General features: G+C 49.8%; 1 protein-coding gene across 1 annotated transcript in view; it reads left to right on the forward strand.

Moving 5' to 3' along the window:
- The first annotated feature begins 1,833 nt into the window (after positions 1-1,833).
- Positions 1,834-19,168, forward strand: part of SEC14L5 (SEC14 like lipid binding 5) — a 41,826-nt gene continuing 24,491 nt past the window's right edge. Inside the window, exons 1-2 of the mRNA XM_055339335.1 lie at positions 1,834-1,920; positions 2,637-2,749. Of these exons, the coding sequence (XP_055195310.1) occupies positions 2,687-2,749 (63 nt within the window). The 5' untranslated portion in view covers positions 1,834-1,920; positions 2,637-2,686. The remainder of the gene's footprint in view (positions 1,921-2,636; positions 2,750-19,168) is intronic.

Genomic DNA, 19,168 nt, shown 5'->3' on the forward strand with positions numbered 1-19,168 from the left:
GAGAAAATGCACCGAGCACCTACTGTGCGCCCGGTACCCAGAAAGATGCTGCGGACCTGGGGGCAGGTGAATAAGACAGACAATGGTCGGTCCCTGCCTCGCGGAGCTCACAGTCTCCCGGGACAGTCAGTAAAGCACAAATAAATAACATGAACGAATAAAAGATTACCGAGTGTGACACACGCTAGAAAGGGAACGAACAAGGTCTGGTTATCATAGGGCTGCAAAGGCCTGTGTATTTGCTAAGCAGCGTTGTCACACCTTTTGCCTGCCCAGGAAGGTGGGCCACGCGAGGGCAGGTGTGTCTGTCTGATTTCCCCTTGTGAATGGGTGAAGTCATCCAGTGCTGGCACATAGCACGTGCTCAGTAAGTGTCCCATGAATGAACACACGGATGCCAAGGCCGCCCAGAGCCAGCCTTTTGGCTCTTCCATGACGAATAGATAGGGAACAGGAAGGAAAGTCGGTTTCCTAGGGGTCTTGAGAAGGTAGATGGATTTAGGTGTGAGCTAAACGGAGGATGATGTTTGGACATCAGGAAGGCCCCAGTCCATCCTTTTTTTATTTTTATTTTTTATTCATGAGAGACACATAGAGGCAGAGACACAGGCATAGGGAGAAGTAGGCTCCTCAAGGGGTGCCTGATGTGGAACTTGATCCCAGGACCCTGGGATAACGACCTGAGCCAAAGGCAGATGCTAAACCACTGAGCCACCCAGGTGCCCCCCAACATGTTTTATTTTATTTATTTATTTTTTTAAATTTTATTTATTCATTATTAAGAGACAGAGAGAGAGAGAGAGAGAGGCAGAGACACAGGAGCAGGCTCCCCGCATGGAGCCCGACATGGGACTTGATCCCGGGTCCCCAGGATCAGGCCCTGGGCTAAAGGCAGGCGCTAAACCGCTGAGCCCCCCGGGCTGCCACCCAACCTGTTTTAAATTGTACCCTCGTCTTAAAAAAATAAAATAAAATAAATAAAAATAAAATAAAATAGTACCCTCGCTTCATTCATTTCTTGAATCCTTTCCCTGCTCACTTGTTTCTCCTTGGAGTTTTTCACCATCCCACATACTTTATATTTGCCTTATTTATTTAACGTCTGTCCCCCCCAGGAATGCAAGCTACAGGAGGGCAAGGATTTTCGTGTTTTGTTCACTCAATGAGTCTCCAGCACCCCGAAGGACCTGACAGTAGGGTGTTCTGTAAACCCATGCAGAGTGAATGAATGATGCCTGGGCGGGGCAGGGCGGCAGAGCCAGTAGGGCTCCAGGTGCAGCCCCACGGGAGGGGCTGGGCTCAGAGACTAGGCGACCGGGGCGACCCGACGGGGAAGGTAGACCTTACCAAGAGGGGAGGGACGGGGCGGGTCAAGGTCCTGGTGGGGGCAGAGCTAGGCTGGGGGTGGAGCCTCGGGGCGGGGTCTTCCCGGGGCTGGGCCGTTTCCGCGGCCCGGGGCCTTCCGGGAGGGACCAGCTTGGGGGCGGGGCCTACAGGAGGCGTGGCCAATCTGAAACAGGGCGGGGTTGGGGCGTAGTCCGAGAGGGGATAAGTAAAAAGAGGGGAGGGGCTAAATCTGGGGGCGTGGCTAGGGAGGGCCAATTAGGGGCCCGATACAGGTGGGCGGGGCCTCAGCAGTACGGCGTGGGCGGGGCCAGCCAAGGGGCGGGGCCAGGCCGGGTTCTCCGCTGTCCCAGGTCCTGGAGCGCTCCCGCCAGGCAGGTCCCGCTCCCGCCCCGCTGGCCCCTCCCTGACTGGCCGGGCCCCGGGGAGCGTGAGGCCGGACGCCCGGGGCTGGGCGGCCGCGCTCGGGCCTCGCCCCAGACGCTGCGCTCCGGGCCAGGCGTCCGCGGGGGACTCCGGCGGAGTCCGCTCCGTACTGCTCCCGGGGCTACGTCCCCGGAGACTTCGAGGGCGACGGTGAGCAGGGCTGCGGGGGGCCTGCTAGTGCATACGTGTGCGCGTGCATGTGCATGTGCGAGTGTGTGGCCGTTTGTGCGCACCAAGGGAATTGTGTGCGTGCATGGAGTTGGGTAGGTGTGAGCTCCAGGGAGCTAGCCGAGTGTGTGTGTGCGAAGTTGCATGTGTGTGCAAGGGCAGTCCTGTGTAGGAGGTGGGTCGTGCATGTGTGTGCCTGCGTGCGACAGAGACAGTGCATGTGAAATTTAGTGAAGGCTGTGTGTATGTCACGGTATCTTGGAGGAAAATGAGAGGGCAGGTGCAATGATATTTGAGGGCCTATCGTGTCAGGACGTCTGCGGCGAGCTGCGGGGTGCGGGGGTGGGTGGTGAATTGTGGGAGTGTAAGAGTTGCAAACGTGTGTTTCCATGTGAGTGGCAGTGATGGGTGCTCCTGGGGGCCTCAGTGTGAAGAGGTGGGGACGGAGGAAAGTTTGGGTCCTGATCGCTCTTGGAGGGATGAGTGTGATCTGGAGCAGTGGGTATTGGACAGGGCAGGTGTTTGGGTCCTGGCTCAGAGTAATTTGGTGATCACATCAGCCCCCTTGCTTGGAGGGCTGAAGAAATGTGTGGGTGGAGCCTAAGGGGGAAAGGCTTGCCCCTTGCTTGGGGTAGCAATGGGCAGGGTTCTGGCTTCTGTGGAGGGAGCTGCTACCTTACCAGTCACCTGTTACCTAGGCTCTGCTCACTCCTGCCTGGGTGGCTTCTGCTGGCGCTCCTGTGAGAAAATGGTGCAGAAGTACCAGTCTCCTGTCCGCGTCTACAAGTACCCTTTTGAGCTGGTCATGGCGGTGAGTGACCCCTGATTCCCCAGCCCCTTGTATGATGGTTAGAGGGATACAGGAAGTCAGCTATGCAGGGATGAAAGGGAGCCCCTCAGATCCCCCAGATGAGAAGGAATTATTGAGCTGTTCCACTGACCTGGTGGGTCAAGCTTCTCACTAGTGACCTCTCCACCTGGCTACCCCAGGCTTCACCATGGCTTCTGGAATCCTTGCCCACTGACCGAATCACAAGATCTTTCTTTCTCCTTGATGAAACAGACTTGTTCTCTCATCTCAAGCTCCTCTGACAGAAAACAAGGATATTGTGGGGCAAGCCACTCTGTCATTTTGTGTAATGCTAATAATAATAATGGTACATATACCAACGATGGTGATGGTAGCAGCCATTCACCGAGGGTTTTACAGGGCCTTCTTTACTTACATTGTTTCGTGATTTTCATTTTACCTTCGCTAAACTGAAGCTTGAACATGTGAAGAGGTGGGGTGGTCCCAAGTTCTGTGGCTGAGAAGAGGAAGATCCAGGGCTCAGACCAATGCAGGGGGTACTCTGGAGCCATGATTTTTACAACTTCCCCCCCAACGGTCCTCCTTCTGCTTGCACACCCCTTCTCCTTTTCCTCAAGGAAGCTGAGAGGGGGTGAGTGTGCAGCAAGGGCAGTCATTTTCAGGATGTATTCAGACTGACTATTTAAGTCAGGCAGCCAGTCAGTTGACGGACTAGAATGAGCTCCCAAGCTCTTGGGCTCCTGGATCAATGGTCTTTGCACCATGCAGCAGGTGCTGTCAACAGGCATATTTAACTTTCCTTCTTGAGACCATCCCTCTGCCTCTCAGAGGTCCCTTTCCGTGGGGGAAAAAGGGGGAAATGCTATGGGGTTGTGTTAGGAGTAAATGAGATACTGTGTAATGCCTCTGGTGCAGCGCCTGGCACACAGTCGGCACTCACTAAATGTGGTTGTCCCTGTTATTCCACCACAGGGTGTTATAAATGATTGTATTGAAAGTGCAAGAAACACAGGCATCCATCTGCATCCTCCCCGTCCCAGCCTGGGTGCTTAAATTCAGCCTTTGATTCAAGGACTTTCATATCAATGGGTACCTATGTGGGCATGTGTCCTGCCTTATTCTACAAATATACCTATATGTGTTTATAATCCCATAATGGATTTTGAAGCATCTGGAGCCATTCATACATGTTGTGCTGTTATTTGCAGATGATTCCAGACTATGAGGCAGGGGCAGGCCTAGGGTTGTAGTGACCAGCTGGGTTACCTTGGGCAAATTACTTAACCTCTCTGAGCCTCCATTCCCCATCTCTAAATGAGGAGTATGTGGTTTCCCAAATCTAGGCTTTGTGCCATGGATTAAATGAGTTGATATATGCAAAGCTCCCAGTGCAAGGTCTGGCACAGGCCAAATGCTGTTACTGTTATGATTGCTGCCGCATCTGGCTGTGTGACTTTCCCTCATTCGTAATAAGGGTGGGACACCAGGGGATGATGAAGAGTCAGAAGTGTGGGGTCCTTGCTGCAGCTCTGCTCTGGTCCGGCTGTGTGCTGATGAAAAGTCACTGAATTTCTCTAAGCCTTGGTTTCTTCATTTGTGAAATTAGGATGGTTATATGCATTTCATAGGATTGTCATGAGGATTAAAGGTTTTATATATATAGGTTATAAATATATATTAAAAATATATATAGTAATGTAGGGGGAATAAAGTGTTGGGGGCAGGTGCCCCACACAGGGCTTAGTCCATACCAAATAGACAATAAATGTAAGCTAAATATAAATACATGTCCTCTGTCTAAGGCTCCAGGCAGCTCACATTTTCTAAGACCCTAAGACTCATTCATTCATTTAAAATCAGAGAGACACTGTCCCCACCATTCTGGGACAATACAGGGACCTGTGATTCTCTACCATGAAGCTGAGACAAATAACTGTAAAATGGAAAACTAACACTGTTTTATTATTGCATGAGCTTAATAAATGTAAATTTAATTTAACATATTTAGGATTCGCAAAAATATTTACAATTATTGCACTTTAAAATAGAACATGCTGGCTAAAGTAGCACGTGAGTCTGTATTAATAAGACTAATTATTCACATTGATTTTACTAGAGTATGTTAAGCATAATTTGCAAGCTTCCTGTTTCATAAATGAAGGCAGGACTCCTTTTACTGCCCTAGCTGTTAACAGTCCCTAAGTGTTGATGCATAGAGGCTTGTGGGAGTAGGAAACAAAGGTTTTCAGATACTTATTATCTGTATCTGCATTAATTTATTTGTATTTTTCAAAGGGACAGCCTTGCCCATGTTTTCTTATCTTCCATACAATCCTTGTTGGTGAAAGGGCTCCAAACCTCTGCAATGTTACCGACAAAGCCACTTTGCCGACTGTTTACAAAACATCATTGTCCCCAAAATAGCTGCATAACTCAACATAACTTGCATGCTGTGTGGACACAAAAGGGTTTTTCTGCACTTAATGTCTGTCTTTGTTTCTCAGCTAAACACTTGCCCTCAGTTTGGGTCAGATGCCAGGGAAGTTTCAGATGGACTCAGCTATTCTTGGTACATCCGAGTGACCAGATGAGATGGCCTTTGGTTTTTCTGCTTAACAAAACTGACTGGAGAATTGAAGCATTCCTTGCTTCAGAAGTCCACCAGCAATGAACTCAGATGACTAACACTGGGCTCAAGGAATTGGTTATAAAATAGCACTGAGTCAACCTTTCTAGACCAAGCTTAAAAAGTTACCGAAAAAAAATTTTTTTTCTCTTTCATTTCAAAAATTTACCTAATCCAGTGAATGGGGTGTCTCTTTCGTTGGGCCAAATCCCCTGCCATGAATTCTATTTCTGAAGGTGGGATTCCAGGGAAGAAAGCAAAGGCTTTCTTCTTTCCTGATTGTATTCTGTATTATTTGGTTCAAAACAGTGAGCTTGTATTATCTTGGTAAACAGAAGGAAACAATGAAGACAATGGAGGTAGCTGTGTACCCAAGGTTGGAGAGGGTCTTTGGCCCCTTTGTATGTGGGGTCCCAGAAGGTGGCGGTGAGGTCTTCATGCATATAACACAAAAAACGGTGTCTTGAACTTCAGAGGGTGGTCACTTGAGCGTCAGAGGCCACTCTCTGGTCAGGCCTACAGCCTGTTGTGAATGGATTCTGGGTTGTCTGGGCTCTCCTCCCAGATGGATGGTGGTTAAGAGCCAGATCCATCAGCTGGGTCCCTGCTCTAGTTTCTCAGCTGCTCCTCTGAGAGTGGAAGTGAGGATAGGATGAAGGGACAGGGGTGCCCGGATAGGGCCTTGGCATATTGTTCATGCTGGTGAAATATGATTCGGGTTTATTGTTATTATTTATTGTTCTAACAGCTTTATTGAGCTATGACTCACATACCCATTTAAAAGTACAAGTCAGGGCAGCCCCGGTGGCGCAGCGGTTTGGCGCCGCTTGCAGCCTGGGGTGTGATCCTGGAGACCCGGGATCGAGTCCCACATCGGGCTCCCTGTGTGGAGCCTGCTTCTCCCTCTGCCTGTGTCTCTGCCTCTCTCTCTGTGTCTATGAATAAATAAATAAAATCTTTAAAAAAAAAAAGAAATAAAAGTACAAGTCAGGGAACCCTGGGTGGCACAGCGGTTTAGCGCCTGCCTTTGGCCCAGGGCACGATCCTGGAGACCCGGGATCGAATCCCACGTCGGGCTCCCGGTGCATGGAGCCTGCTTCTCCCTCTGCCTATGTCTCTGCCTCTCTCTCTCTCCCTGTGTGACTATCATAAATAAAAATTAAAAATAAATAAATAAATAAATAAATAAATAAATAAATAAATAAAAGTACAAGTCAGTGGTTTTTAGTATTCGTGGAGTTGTGTACCCATCACCCCTGTCAGGTTTGGAACACTTTTATCACCGCATAAAGAAACCTTGTGCTCATTTGCAGTTTTCTTCCATCTCTATGCCCCCAGCCCCTGATAACGACTAGTCTACTTTCTTTCTCTGTGGACTTGCCTATTTTAGATATTTCATGTAAGTAGAATCCTAGGACCTGTAACCCTTTGTGACATGCTTCTCACACTTAGCATCATGTTTTCAAGGAAAGCTGAGTAATAGTCCATTGCCTGGATAGACCACATTCATTTTCTTTTCTTTTCTTTTTTTAAAGGATTTTATTTATTTATTCAAGAGAGACATGGAGAGAGAGGCAGAGACATAGGCAGAGGCAGAAGCAGGCTCCATGCAGGAAGCCCAATATGGGACTCGATCCCAGAACCGCAGGATCACGCCCTGAGTCAAAGCCAGAGCTCAACCACTGAGCCACCCAGGTGTCCCCCACATTCGTTTTCCACTCATCAGTGGATGGGTTGTTTCCAGTGTTGGGCTATCACAAATAACACCACTACACACACCGATGGACATGTTTTGTGTTGACATATTCCTTCCAAAAAAATCCCTGCCATTAATAACAGTGATTATTTGGTGGGTTGATGGGATCCCTGGGTGGCGCAGTGGTTTGGTGCCTGCCTTTGGCCCAGGGCGCGATCCTGGAGACCCGGGATCGAATCCCACATCGGGCTTCGGGTGCATGGAGCCTGCTTCTCCATCTGCCTGTGTCTCTGCCTCTCTCTCTCTCTGTGACTATCATAAATAAATAAAAAAAAAAAATAAAAAATAAATAAAAAAAAAATAACAGTGATTATTTGGTGGGTTGAGGCAAATTCCATTTTAAATTTTATTTAATTGACATATTCGCATTGCTTATGAGGTCCCAGACACTGTTCTGAGCCAATTCGAATATTAAGTCATTTATTTCTCCTAAGCACCCCAAAAGATGTGTTCTGCGGGTGGCACCATTCTATGAGGAGGAAACTGAGGCACTGGAAGGATGAATGGATTACCAAGACCACAAAGCAAACATGAGGCAGGTGAGGACTTAACTGCAGGCAGTTCAGCCCCAGAGTTTACATTCCCAAGCATGAGTCTGCCATTTCTCAGAGCTGAGGATCTCAATCCATTGGAGTGGCATCTGGGCCCAATGAGTCGTTTCCACCAGGACTGTGTCCTGAATGCCTGCACTCCATCAGGACCCCACAAAGAGGAGCACAGCCAGAGCCCACAGACCCTGACCTTCCAGGCGGGTGGGGGGTGGTGGCAGCAGTTACCTACCAAATGCTCTGGGTGCCCGGCGCTTGAGGCGTGCTCAGAGGCAGGAACTTTCAGAGCAGCCTTGGCTGTAGGGAGGGGGTGGTTGGGAATCGAAGGCTTGCAGAGGGTACTGCTGGTCAGTATGTTCATTGGTTGGGGCTGCGTAACAAAGCACCACGATGACTGGGTGGCTTAGAACAACAGACATCTAGAGGCCAGCCGTCCAAGATCAAAGTGTCAGCAGGGCCAGTCTTCCTCCTAAGGTGCTTTGGAAGGATCTGTAACGGGATTCACTCTGGGCTCCTGGTAGTTCTTCAGCTTGTGGCGGCATAGCTCCAACCTCCACGTGGCATATTTCCTCTGTGTGTATGTGTGCCTCTGGGTCCAGATTTCTTTTTTTCTTTTTTCAGATTTCCTTTTTTATAAGTACACCAGTCATATTGGACTTATAAGTACACTCTAGTGACGTCATTTTAACTTGATTACCTCTGTAAAGACCCTTTTTCCAAATACGGTCACATCCTGAGGTGCCTGGGGCTAGCACTCCAACTAACCTTTCCTGGGGGGGGATACAATTCAGCCCATTATGCTCAGTAAATGGCATCATCTGTAAATGGCAGACACCTGAATTTAGGGAAATCTGACCCCGCAGCCTGTGCTCACGGGCAGACATTCCAGACTCTGGCTGGTACATTCAGTAAACACCTGTGCACCAGTGGCCCAGGCTGCTCCACCAGTGACCCAGCTGCCTCTTGTCCGGGCAATGCCCCAGGATCCCAGTGGGACTCCCAGGCCCCGTGACTTCAGTTCATCTCAGATTCTGCAAATCTAAAGAAGGAAGATGGCTCGGAGTAGAATTTCCTTAGCAATAGGCCTTTCGCACAGAGGAAGGGTTAGGGAGGTGAGAGCTATCGTCAGCAATTAAATGTTAAAATATTTAAAGATCTGGCCTTTTGTATTGATAAACAGCTTGTAATTTAGCAAATGGGTTATTAATAAGGAGCAGCATCTAGAGGTAAATCCTTGCGGCTTTGTTCAGGCCAGGGCCCTTACAGTTGGACCCGTTGTTATGGATGTAGTTTTAATAAAGCAGAAGGGGTTTTATTTAAATGAGTTTAAATTAGTTCCCTAGAGCCCATCATCTGATCCTGTTGCTAACAGATTAAGGGAAACGACATTTTCCATCCTGGATTACTTACAGGGACCTGACGAGTTCTGATTGGGGCTGGGAGAACAGAGGTGACCCACAACCCACAAAGTGATCTTATGATTTCGGAAGGAAATTTTGGACTAATTTATGCGGATGTTAATTCACACATGTGTTCGTGTATGCATCCTACAAATATTTATTGGGTTTCACTGTGCTAAGCAGCATGCCAGGTGTACAGGCTACCACATAGTTGATTCCTAGCACTTTTTGAAATGCATCATGATTCTGTTGGTCTGCTTCCTTGCTTGTTTATATGGGACTTTCTCATTAATAATGCTTCAGGAAGGTGGGGACTGTGTCCATCGTGTTCTGGTTCTCCTGACACAATCCCTTCCTGCCCTCATGGAGTTTGCAGTGGTGTGTGCATGCGTGTGTGTGTGTGTGTGTGTGTGTGTGTGTTTCTGAGAGTGAGAGAGAGAAGGAATCAGGCAAGTGCCATGTAGGATGATTCCTTTTTTTTTTTTTAAGACTTTATGTATTTATTTATGAGAGGCACAGAGAGAGAGAGAGGCAGAGACACAGGCAGAGGGAGAAGCAGGCTCCATGCAGGAAGTCCGACGTGGGACTCAATCCCAGGAGCCCGGGATCACGACCTGAGCCAAAGGCAGATGCTCAACCACTGAGCCGCTCAGGCATCCCTAGAATGATTCCTAACAGGGAATGAACGGGGTGTTGTGGGAACACGGGGACAGGCCCATTGATCGCCAGCTGAGGGTCTTTTAGGTCATTCAGGCTGAGCCTTGCCAAGGGCAGGAGGGCCCACTGTGTGCAGAGAAGGAGGAGACCTTCTCTCTGAAGAAATAAATGTGGCTCATTGGGACTCCAGTGTGAGTTAGAAAGTGATTGGCAGGGTCAATTTGTCTGTTCAAGGACCTTGGGAGCTTTGAAAGGGTTTAAGCATGAGTGACATGATCAGATTTAGGGTTTAAGTGGATTGGAGGGGGTTTTCCATCCCAGAGGCCAGGAGAATGTGGGGAAGCAGAGGTGACAGGGGCTGGGCACATTCCTAAGACACTTGAAAAATCTAAAATAGTGTTTCCCTCCTATCAAGGTCCTGACATGCTGCTAAATGTCAAGACGCTCTGGGCTGGCCTCTCTGCCTCCCAGTCCCTCCCTGAAGCATCAAAGGCACCAGCTGATCCTGGAAATTTGTGGGCACGGAGTGTGTTCAGAGGAGGAGAGTTTCCTCCACCCTGCTCCCCATGCGTGGGTGAGACTCCACAGCAGGTTTTTGCGCAGTTGCTGGGTGGGTTGGCCAGGCTGTGTGTCCCCCCCACCCCCGCCCCGGTGCTGGAAAGGCCATGCATTCTGATGGTGTGACCTCACGAGGCAGAGACACAGTCCTGGCCCGGGGCAAAGGGACATCCAAATCTGATTCGTGCGAAGAAGGGATAGAACAGGAGCAGATAGGGCAACCCGGTGGTATAGCGGTTTGGCGCCGCCTGCAGCCTGGGGTGTGATCCTGGGGACCCAGGATCGAGTCCCATGTCGGGCTCCCTGCATGGAGCCTGCTTCTCCCTCTGCCTGTGTCTCTGCCTCTCTCTCTCTCTCTCTGTGTCTATGAATAAATAAATAAAATCTTTAAGTAAAAATAAAACCTTAAAAAAAAAAGAACAGGAGCAGATAATACTTAGGGCCCACTCACTGCACCCCGTGCTACAGCCTCAGGACCAGGAAACTGAAAAAAAACAGGCAGAACTGTTTCCGGCCCCGTGTTCAGGGCCGATTTCACTGGTCCAGAGCGGCAGTTGCACGGCGTTCACGACCACAGACCGGACCACCCAGGCTTGTACTCGCCTGCCAGTAGGCACCTGCTCTGTGCAGGTGGAGCATGAACAGCGATACCTGGGCACAGGTGCGGATGGAGCCCACTCACGGTGACATGGGGTCCTGGGCTGCTCCACCTGCTTTTCCAGGTGGACAAATGTCCATGGGTCCAACTTCCTGCTTTCATTCCTCAACACCTGCTCTTTCCTCCCTCCCAGCCTTCTTTCCTCCTTCCTTCCCTCCTTCAGCAAACATTGCCCGGGTGTCTACGGGCTCCCCTGGGTTTTACAAGGACGCCGGGGAATCCAGTGGCGAAGAAAACAGACATAGAGACGGAGGTGTTGACTAGAAACAAACACAGACATGATAGGCTACTCCAAATCACAATCAACGTTCCTGGTAGGGTTATAAGCCACCCAGGAGGGGACCCCTGAGTGCCTCAGTGGTTTAGGGCCTGCCATGGGCCCAGGGTGTGATCTTGGGGTCCCAGGATCGAGTCTCACATCGGGCTCCTGTATGGAGCCTGCTTCTCCCTCTGCCTGTGTCTCTGCCTCTCTCTCTGTTTGTCTTTCATGAATAAATAAATTTAAAAGATCCTTAAAAAAAAAAGCCACCAAGGAGATGGCTCACTCTTTAAAAAAAAATTGTGGTAGGGACACCTGGGTGGCTTAGCGGTTGAGTATCTGCTTTTGACTCAAGGCATGGTCCCGGAGTCCCAGAATCGAGTCCCACATGGGGCTCCCTGCATGGAGCCTGCTTCTTCCTCTGCCTGTATCTCTGCCTCTCTCTCTGAGTCTCTCATGAATAAAATAAAGCCTTAAAAAATTGTGGTAAAATACATATCATGCAAAATGTCCCATTTTAACCTTTTTTAAAGGTGTACAGTACATTTCAGTTCAGAATGAAGCACATTCACAGTGTTGTACAGCCCTCCCTGCCATCCATCCCCAGAACTCTTTCATCTTCCCAAACTGACAATCTGCCCCCCTTAAACACCAACCCCCCACCCTGGCCACCCCTCCCAGCCCCTGGCACGCACCCTCTACTCTGCCCACGAATCTGACTATTCCAGGGACCTCATACACGCGAACCACACAGTGTTTGTCCTTTGTGTCTGGCTTCCTTCACTGAGTGTGATGTTTTTGAGGTTCAACCGTGTTGCAGCAAGTATCAATACTTCCTTCCTTTTTATGGCTGAATCATATTCCACCGTATGGATGGACCACATTTTGTTTATCCATGCATCCCTGAATGCACATTTGGGACGTTTCTGCTGTTTGGCCGTTGTGAATGATTCTGTACAAATATCTGTTCAAGTCCTGTTGATTTACTCTCATCCATTAAAAAAGGCTCTTATGTTGGGGGCATCTGAGTGGCTCAGTTGGTTAAGTGTCTGCCTTCAGCTCAGGTCATGATCTTAGGGTCCTGGGATCAAGTCCTGCATTGGGCTCCCTGCTCAGCGGGGAGTCCGCTTCTCCCTCTGCCTCCCCTCACTCCTGCTCATGCTCGCGTGCGTGCACACACACACACACACACACACAGTCTCTCCCTCTCTTTCTCAAATAAATAAATCTTTGGAAAAAAAGATTCTCTTAGCATTTTTTTTTTTAAATCTACGATGTCATGTCTGGCACTGTGCTCAGTCCCTTAAACATATTATCTCCCTTGAATCTTTACTGTAGTCCTTATGAAGTAGGTATCATCAATCATTCTCATTATCTTTTCTTCTTCTTCTTCTTCTTCTTCTTCTTCTTCTTCTTCTTCTTCTTCTTTTATTTATTTTTTTTGAGGGAACTGAGTCTCAGAGAGGTTAAGTCGAGGTCACCCAGCTGGCAAGTGACAGAGGCAGCATCTAAACCCTGTGTTCTGATTCTGACGTGCCATCAAACCTGAGCCTTGCCCCCTTGCTGCATCCAGGTGTCCTGGCTGGAGGGTCCTTCTCACCCTTTGTCTCCCTCTTTTGTGTCTCCCGAGCTGGCTTTTACTAGAAATAGCAGCACGTTGTTCAGCTATAGGACCCCCCAGGTATACATGTTTTTATAGATTGTAGACAGCAGTCAAAAGGCTCCAGTGTAATGTTGCCCTGGTTCTACCCTGCCTGCTATCCTTCATCAGCTGGGGTGACACTGCTGCCCTCAGATGTTTGATGTCTCAGCCACAAAGCTCTAGCTAGCAACATGGCCCAAGGTGAGAGATCCATACCGTAGAATATTACTCAACTGTGAAAAGGAATGAAACACTGACACCCTGCCACAATGTGGATGAGCCTTGAAAACACGATGCCAAGTGAAAGAAGCCAGACACGAGAGGCCACATACTATATGATTCCACTCACATAAAATGCCCAGAGAAAGGGGCAGCCCCGGTGGCGCAGTGGTTTAGTGCCTCCTGCAGCCCAAGGTGTGATCCTAGACCCCCGGGATCAAGTCCCACATCAGGCTCCCTGCATGGAGCCTGCTTCTCCCTCTGCCTGTGTCTCTGCTTCTCTCTTTCTCTCTCTCTCTCTCTCTGTGTCTGTCATGAATAAATAAATAAAATCTTAAAAAAAAATGTCCAGAGAAAGCAAATCTGCAGAGATCAAAAGAGGGTTACTGGTTGCCTAGGGCCGGGGTTGGGACCCTAGGGGTTGACAATAATGGGTAGGGAATTTCTTTTCAGGGTGCTGACATGTTTTGGAATTAGATGATGGTGATGGAGGCACAACCCAGTGAATGTGCTAAAACCCACTGAAATGGGCACTTTTTTTAAAATTTTTATTTATTTATGATAGTCACACACAGAGAGAGAGAGAGAGGCAGAGACACAGGCAGAGGGAGAAGCAGGCTCCATGCACCGGGAGCCTGATGTGGGATTCGATCCCGGGTCTCCAGGATCGTGCCCTGGGCCAAAGGCAGGCGCCAAACCGCTGCGCCACCCAGGGATCCCGAAATGGGCACTTTAAATGGGTGCAGTTTATGGTATGAGAATTCTACCTCAAGTTTATTTTAAGATTTTATTTATTTATTCATGAGAGATGAGAGAGAGAGAGAGAGAGAGAGAGAGAGGCAGAGACACAGGCAGAGGGAGAAGCAGGCTCCACGCAGGGAGCCCAATGTGGGACTCGATTCCAGACCCAGGATCATGCCCTGAGCCAAAGGCAGGCACTCAACTGCTGAGCCACCCAAGCGTCTCTCTATCTCAGTTTATTTTTATTTATTTATTTTTTAAAGATTTTATTTATTTATTCTTGAGAGACAGAGAGAGAGAGAGAGAGAGAGAGAGAGAGAGCAGAGACACAGGCAGAGGGAGAAGCAGGCTCCATGCAGGGAGCCTGATGTGGGACTCGATCCCAGGACTCCAGGGTCACGCCCTGGGCCGAAGGCAGGCGCTAAACCGCTGAGCCGCCAGGGCTGCCCCCATCTCAGTTTAAAAAGAAGTTGGTGGAGATGAGAATATCGATACTTGATACTCGTCTGTCCGGGGGCGGGCGTCTCCCAGGCTTGCAGCGGGCAGGTGGGGGTCATCGAGGAAGGCTCCTGAGGAGTGTGACTGGAGGCGGGTGCCTTGCATGAGGTCACAGTGGTCAGTGTCCCGAATCCAGGCTGCAGCATGGAAAAGAAGGCAAAGTACCAGGTCAGAGTACATTAGTGCAGTTAGGATCTTCTTTCCACAGTCTTGGTGGAAGGTTTGGGGTAAGCAGCTTCCAGCCTTTTTTGAATTTGCATGAGGAAGAGCAGGAAGGAAGGGGGGGGAGGAGGCAGCAGCTGTCAAGTGATTAGCAGAAATAGCTTTTCTGTACTTTATAGAATCTCACTCTTTTTTAAAATTTAAATTTATTTAACAAATGCTTATGTAGAACGAACCATGTGCCAGGCACTGTTCTCAGCACTTTACGAAAACGGACTCCTTCATTCCCCCCCACACATCCCACAACTCAGCAAGGTAGCTACTTTTCTTATTCTCCTTTGAACAAATGAGTACATTAAGGAACTGAGAGCTTGATGACTCGTTCAAGGCCACACAGTTGGTAAGAAGCAGAGCAGGGATTTGGACCCAAGCCCCAGAGTCCATGCCCTTAATGGGTACGGAATGCTGTCATTCACTCATTCATCATGTAAATGTCTACTGAGTGTTGACTATGTCATTTTGACAAGCCCCAAGGATTTGGTGGGAGGGGAAAAATCTCACTGCCTGGGCCGATGACTTCTTGTCAGCAGTTATGACGCACAAATAAAGGAAACGGGTACAACCAAGTGCTCATTGCGAGTGAATTACTCCACGTTACAGATGAGCCTGAAAAGGGAGAGAGAGGACTTGCCCGTGTCCAAGGTCACCCAGCGGGAGGTAGGCAAGTCTGGCCAGGAGTCCAGCTGCCCATCTCTGCATCCTAAGTGTGTCACTGTGGATTTTTACAGGATGGAGGCCCAGGGGAGGCAGTCAACGGAAGTTTCCACTGGTCCCTGCCTACCCCAGCTGCGGCCCTGCATGGGCGGGTTCTGGGCCTCGGACCAGCTTCCTTTCTGAGTGAGGAGGCTTGGGTGTCCCTCTCTAGCCACCTGGCAGAGGGCTGTAACCGAATCCTTCTGCTACCTTGTGTCCCTGAGGGGTCCAAACCATGTGCCTGTTCAGCACAGGGAAGCTCAGGCCTGATTTGTGGGGACACGAGCCTGTAGGGAGGGTCCTGTGGACTGTCTGGTTCTGTAAGACCCTGCCATGTGCCAAAGGCGAAGGTCCCCCTGGCTCACAGGTTTAGGCCAGAAAGTCTCAGCATTTCCAAACTGTTGACACTTGTGATGTAGCCAAAGTCCCCTAAGAGGCAGGATAGGGTGGTTCAGGGCTGGGGTCTGGGTCAGACCCACCACTTACTGACTGTGGGATGCCTTCCCAAGCCTGCACTTGCCTATCTGTAAAATGGGGGGAATACTAGTTTCCATCTTGGGGCGCTGATGATGTAGTGAGCGCCCCGTGAATGTTAGTAGCAACAATGTCTGACGCTGGACCGCACAACCCTGGGGACTCTCCGGCAGGAGATAGGGCACTGGGTTGGACTCTTTAGGAGCTCCTGCCTTCCAGATGGGACCTGAGCTCTGACCACTCCCCGCCCCAGTGCCTGGCATAGCTCCGTCATTGCTACTTGAGGGAGATAGCATCTTCCCTTTCAGGGTCAGGGCAAGTTGTGTCCAAGCAGCTGTCTGCTGCTGACCAGCCCTCCGCCCTCTGCCCTCCACTGTTATCTGGGGGCTCCAGATGGAGCTCTTCTAACTCTAGAGGTCTCTTACAACAGGAAGTCAGCCTGGTGAAGCTCAGTTGGATGCCCTGTCTCCACGGCCTGTCATTCCCCTCTGGGGATCTTTTCTTGGGACTTTGTGTTTTGTTTTTAAAGATTTTAGGGCAGCCTGGTTGGCCCAGTGGTTTGGCGCTGCCTTCGGCCCAGAGCATGATTCTGGGGACCCAGGATCGAGTCCCACGTCGGGCTCCCTGCATGGAGCCTGCTTCTCCCTCTGCCTATGTCTGTGCCTCTCTCTCTCTCTGTGTGTGTGTCTCTCATGTAAATACATAAAATCTTTATTTATTTTTTAAAAAGATTTTATCTATTTATTCATGAGATGCACAGAGAGAGGCAGAGACACAGGCAGAGGGAGAAGCAGGAAGCCCAATGCAGGACTCGATTCCAGATTCCGGATTCACGCCCTGGGCCAAAGGAGACCCTTTACCACTGAGCTACCCAGGCATCCCTCTTGGGGCTTTTTGGATGATCAAGTTTAAATTATTTTTTTCTTTGCTTGTGGTCATTTATTAGTCCTACTGTGTGCCAAAAACTGAGACAGGCACGTTTGAGGTCAGTGCCGTGGAAAAACATGCAGCCCAGGCCTTTGGCATGCCACATGCAAGCTAGGATATGGCTAAAGGGTGTGATAAATGGTATCAAGGAAATGAATAGGCTCAAAGGACAGAAAAGGGAAGGAAGAGACAGCCTTGCTGAGGAGGAGGTGGGGGAAGATGTCCCAGGAGGAGGGACCAGCACAGATGAGTCCCTGAAGCTAGAGAATCTCCTTAGCCCCTAATCCAGGTCTCCGACCTGTCTGGAATTCTCAGTTACTTAGGCCTCCCTCCTCTTTCACTGTCAAGTGAACTGATTAGTGGTCCAAGAAGAGAGGACAGCTTGTGCAAAGGCCATGTGGTAGGAAGAGATGGAAGGTGCATTTGTGTCCTGGGGCTGACATTAAAAAGTACCACAAACTGGGTGGCTTAAACAGCAGAAACTTTCTATCTCGCAGTTTGAAGGCTAGAAGTCTGAGATCAAGGCGTTGGTGGGGTTGGTTCCTTCTGGGGGCTTGAGGGAGAATCTGTTCCATGCCTTTCTACTAGCTTCTGCTGTTGCCGGTAAACTTTGGCATTCCTTGGCTTGTTGAGGAATAACCCAGACTTGTGCCTTCATCCTCATGTGGTGTTTTCCCTGTATGAGTGTCTGTGACCATATCTCCCCCCTGCTTTTTTTTTTTTCAAATCTCCCCTTTTTATAAGAACACCAGTTATATTGGATTAGAGATCTTCCCAGTCCAGTATGACCTCATCCTAGTTACACTTACAATGACCTATTTCCAGATAAGGTTACATTCAGAGATACGAGGTAGGACACATGAATTTTGTGGGTGGTGGGGAGGAGGGTTGGCACCCAATGGAACCCATAAAAATGTGTTCTAGAAACAGCAAGGCTAGCCTGGCTGGGGCAGAGTGAAGGGGGCTGGTGGGCCACAGTATGGAGTAGGGGACATGTTCTGGGCTTCGCAGGCCTGTTCTGAGTACGTCATTTCATCTGGAGAAAAGGAGAGCCTGTGGAATAGTTAGAGGAAGTGCAGACACTCATGGGCAGTGTGCCCATGGGCTTGCAGGAGTTGAAGTCCTAATGGTGGAGAAGGAGGAAATCGTGACCACTTGGCCCTGGGGACAATGCCTGGCTGTGTCCCAGCCACCCAGAAGAACATGCTGGCTAATGAGCAAAGTCTTCCTTAGGGAACAGGGACTGGGCCACACTGGGATTCAAATCCAAGTTCACCAGTTTTCACTGTGTGACCTTGGGTAAGTTACTGGGCCTCTCTGTTCCCATTCTTTCATTTGTGCAATGGGGATGCCATCCAGAGGATTAAGTGGAAGAAAGCGCACAACTGGAGGAGCACAATCAGGGCTCCCTGTGTGCAGACTGCTCTGAGACACCATCTGGTGACTTCCTCACCAACCCATTTTACAGATGAGGAAAACAAGCTCAGAAGGTCACTCAGTAAGAAAGTAGCAGAGACATGACCTGAGCCTGCCCATTTCTCAAGCATGCACCAGTTTCCCCTCCACATACTTTCAAAACATGTCAGCATCCCTCTTCCTATCATGGAGGTGAGCCCAAGCCATCTCCTCTGGCTCCCTTCTACATTTGGTGGCAAAGGATTACTCAGATATGGCTGGTAGGGAGCCATGTGCAGTTCTTGCAAACCCGTGTCTGGCTATGTTTGGGTCTTATTCCGTGGAGGAGAGAAAACTCTGGTTGCTTTAAACAAGCCAGGCTCTGCGTACGTAGCCAAGCTGGTTTCATACTCAGGGAGGCCAACTTGGTATGTGCCCATTTTCCAGATGGCAGAAGAGGCTTACAGGAGGAAAGGACTTGCCTCTGTTGGGGGGAGGAGGAGCTGGGCCCCCTCAGACCCCACGCTGGCCACCACCGCAGGATCTGCTCACTTTGCTATGCAGCTTCCTCCCCAGTGGACAAATGCCTGCCCCCGGTGCACTGTCCCCTGGGGAACAAGGGCTCCTTATTCTAACCCTGCTGTGTCTGCTGTGTCTGTACAAGGCTCAGCATATGGCAGGAAGACACAGTGGGCTGGCCTTGTGGGCCCTGGGGTGATACCAAGGGCACCAGTCAGAGTTCCATCCCCACCCCCCACCCCCGCCTCTGCCCTTCTGAGCTGGGAGGAGCCCTGAGGGATGGGAGAGGAGGTGCTGTCCTCAGATGCCTGCACTATTTTTGGAGCTGCTTTGATCCCGATTGCCTGGCATGTGGGCTGTGACAGGCACTTGGAGCAGACCCCACTTGGCTACAGTCAGCCATGCGTGCGGGCTTACCCTACAGTGGCTCTTACCCCGGCACTTCTGGAACTGGGCGCAGACTCTCATCCTCCAAGCTGGATGCCTTTTATTTCTTTCACTTTCCTAACTGCCAGGCCGAGAACCTCCAGGACAGTGTTGAATAGACAATGCCAGAGTGGACATCCTTGCCTTGTTCCTGATCTGGGGCGGGGGGGGGAGTATTCCATCTTCTAGCATAGAGTATGA

The sequence above is a fragment of the Nyctereutes procyonoides genome, unplaced genomic scaffold, assembly GCF_905146905.1.
Source record: "Nyctereutes procyonoides isolate TBG_1078 unplaced genomic scaffold, NYPRO_anot_genome, whole genome shotgun sequence".
Lineage (NCBI taxonomy): Eukaryota > Metazoa > Chordata > Mammalia > Carnivora > Canidae > Nyctereutes > Nyctereutes procyonoides.